This window comes from Sipha flava, unplaced genomic scaffold, assembly GCF_003268045.1.
Source record: "Sipha flava isolate LNK unplaced genomic scaffold, YSA_version1 48_pilon_pilon, whole genome shotgun sequence".
NCBI classification, from domain to species: Eukaryota; Metazoa; Arthropoda; class Insecta; order Hemiptera; family Aphididae; genus Sipha; species Sipha flava.
In genome coordinates, this window is record NW_020273306.1 from 2454184 (window position 1) to 2456751 (window position 2568).

Genomic DNA, 2568 nt, shown 5'->3' on the forward strand with positions numbered 1-2568 from the left:
TGCGCACATATATACACGAATTACGGGACTACGAAGTGCCATCGAATTCCTTCCGGTTTTTCGCTGTACACGCGCAGTTCAGACACGTGAACGGCATGGGAATATTGCACCCAGACGTCACTCGCAAACGGATTGTATACGTGCAGAGTCGCCGAAGCGTAGCGCAGGAGTTTTTTTTTTCGCGTGACGCCTACTAACGACTAAAGGGGCGTGTTGCATGAAAATTCAGCGGAAAAAAAAAGTATACATAGTCAGGTACGGGTCAGAAGTACGAAAACGATATGATAAAAATGCAGCGTTTTTTCGTGAACCAGTTTCGAAGACTTTTCACTTTGTTTGCAGTACTTTACGGGCGTACGACGACCGTTCCCAGAGTCTTACGCGCACAAATGACCCGGCCCAGATTAACGTTCTCGGTCAGCCGAGGTTGCCGTGAATCAGTGGATACGTGCGATAACACTGAATCACTTGGAAATCATCATTTTCCTGACGGATCAAAGTCAAATGCGACTAGAAAGTCGGCCGGTCGGAGTCACACGTTCGTTCGATTTCGCCTGCAACGCGACCAGGTGCGAAAAAAACCGTGAAAATTGGTCCATCGTGTCCTGCAGTTACAGTGCTGACGTTGCGCGAATCGTAAACATTAAAGGTTAAGAGAACCTCTACCGTAATTACGGCGATCCGTCGACGTTCAACCCGTTTCAAAGTTGAACGCTACAGGACGTCTCGAGACGAAGGTTTAATTAGCCGCGACCATAACACCACCACCACCACCACCATCGAATACCTTCGAAACGAACGAGTCCAACGGTTTTAGGTTCATCGTAATTTTAAATAATTACATTTTCTCGCCGTTACGACCGTTTTGCGAACGTTCAGCGTAGATCGCGATAAGTAGAACTGATTTCGTGTCGTTAGCTTTTGTTACGTTTGAGCAAACTCACGTATCTTCGGTCGATATCAAAGGGTTAATCACATAAACTGTGTCTTCTCGTCGAAGAATTTATTTTTATTTGTAAGCAAGTTATAAGCTTTTTTTAACTGTGATATACTACACCGGCATAGCTCGTTTGGAACACCGCGAAATACCTACAACAAGACACGGGTTGTCCTTTTCTCTTTAAGTTTGATAACAGATCGGTTCGCCCAGTTATCAAAGTTAACAACACAAAATCGGTTATGTTGGACGTATATTTGCTTTGTTGTACGTTAACACTCGCGTAACGTTGACTAAATTATTTAAAACAATTTTTTTTTTTCATTTTTATATTTATTTTTATTTTCTGTAAAATGTGGGTATTTTAAACATTAAACGAAGATTGACTCTTTTAAAGATTGTATAAGGTTAGACAGCACTACGGTGACGCCAATAATTTTTGGCGCAGCTTCTCGTACGTCCCTTCTTCCAATCGCCATCATCGTGACGGACCGCTCTGCATTGGTCTGCGCACGCGACGTTGAAGCGGCACCGGCGTGCGGTGTCGCTATTGCGATGGTTGGACGTGGCCTCGTCCACGGGAATTCTCGCCGCAGAGGCGAGGGTACACCGGTTGTACAGTTGCCGCGGTCCGAAATCGTAACCGCGATTGTCGTACTTGGTGTTGGCTGCGGCGGTGGGGACGGGGGCGGGGCCGACGCGTCCTTTGGATCCGGGAGCGCGGCACGGTGGCCGCGGGGCGTAGCGAACCGGTTGACTCATGGCCGCGACCACGGATTTCCGTACCCGGCGTTCCCGGTTACGCAACATCCGCTGCCGCGTTTGCTTGTCCACCGGTGGCTTGGCCCACGCGACGTCGAGGCGCGCGCCCGAAACCACGTCCCTGAAATTGTGCAGCTCGTCCATGGCCGACTGCGCATCCTCCCGCCGCTCAAAGTGTACGAACGCGTAGTTCTTCAGGTTTATCACGCGCTCCACGACCCCGTACCAGCCAAACATATTGGCCAGCACGCGTTCGTTCAACACGCCGCCGTATTGCTTGACGAACAGTACGCGGACCGTGGCCATCATGTCCGCGTCTACCTGCGGTTTCGGGTACGCCCAGTCCACGGTCGTCTTGCACCCGAACACCTTTTGCTTCGACAATACTCGCTTGGCGTCCGAAGCCGCGGCCACCGACTCGTAGTCCAGGAAGCAAAAGCCCCGGTGCATCGACGGGTCGTCAAAGTTCTTGTACGTGATCACACGCACCAGACGACCGCGCGTTATGCGGCTCACTTCATCGAATATCTCTTTTTCCGTCTTCGCCTTCGGCAGGTTGCCCACGTACAGCCTGCACTTTTGGCCGTCGTCCTTGGTGGTAAAAATGCTCTCCGAATGGTTCGTCATTGCGATTCTATCACGTGGTATTATCAACTGTAGGTCTTGAGCGTGGTCGACGATACGACGCGTGCGTGATTATGACGTGAATTCCTCGTTTCTTGATCGTTTTTATGTTTTATATATACTCTTCCTGCCACAGTGTTTCCGTTATGTATTGTCTTGTTAACAACGAACGTTCGATTAATATTTTTCGTACTTGTTTTACACTCTTTGAAAACACTCGCTATGGGTTATACGATATTGATTTT

General features: G+C 49.0%; 1 protein-coding gene across 1 annotated transcript; it reads right to left on the reverse strand.

The window, feature by feature from the left end:
* Positions 1-1345: 1345 nt before the first annotated feature.
* LOC112690020 (heterogeneous nuclear ribonucleoprotein Q-like) lies at positions 1346-2326 on the reverse strand. Its single transcript, XM_025563908.1, has one exon. The coding sequence runs from the start codon at positions 2324-2326 to the stop codon at positions 1346-1348; it is 981 nt and encodes a 326-aa protein (XP_025419693.1).
* Positions 2327-2568: the final 242 nt, after the last annotated feature.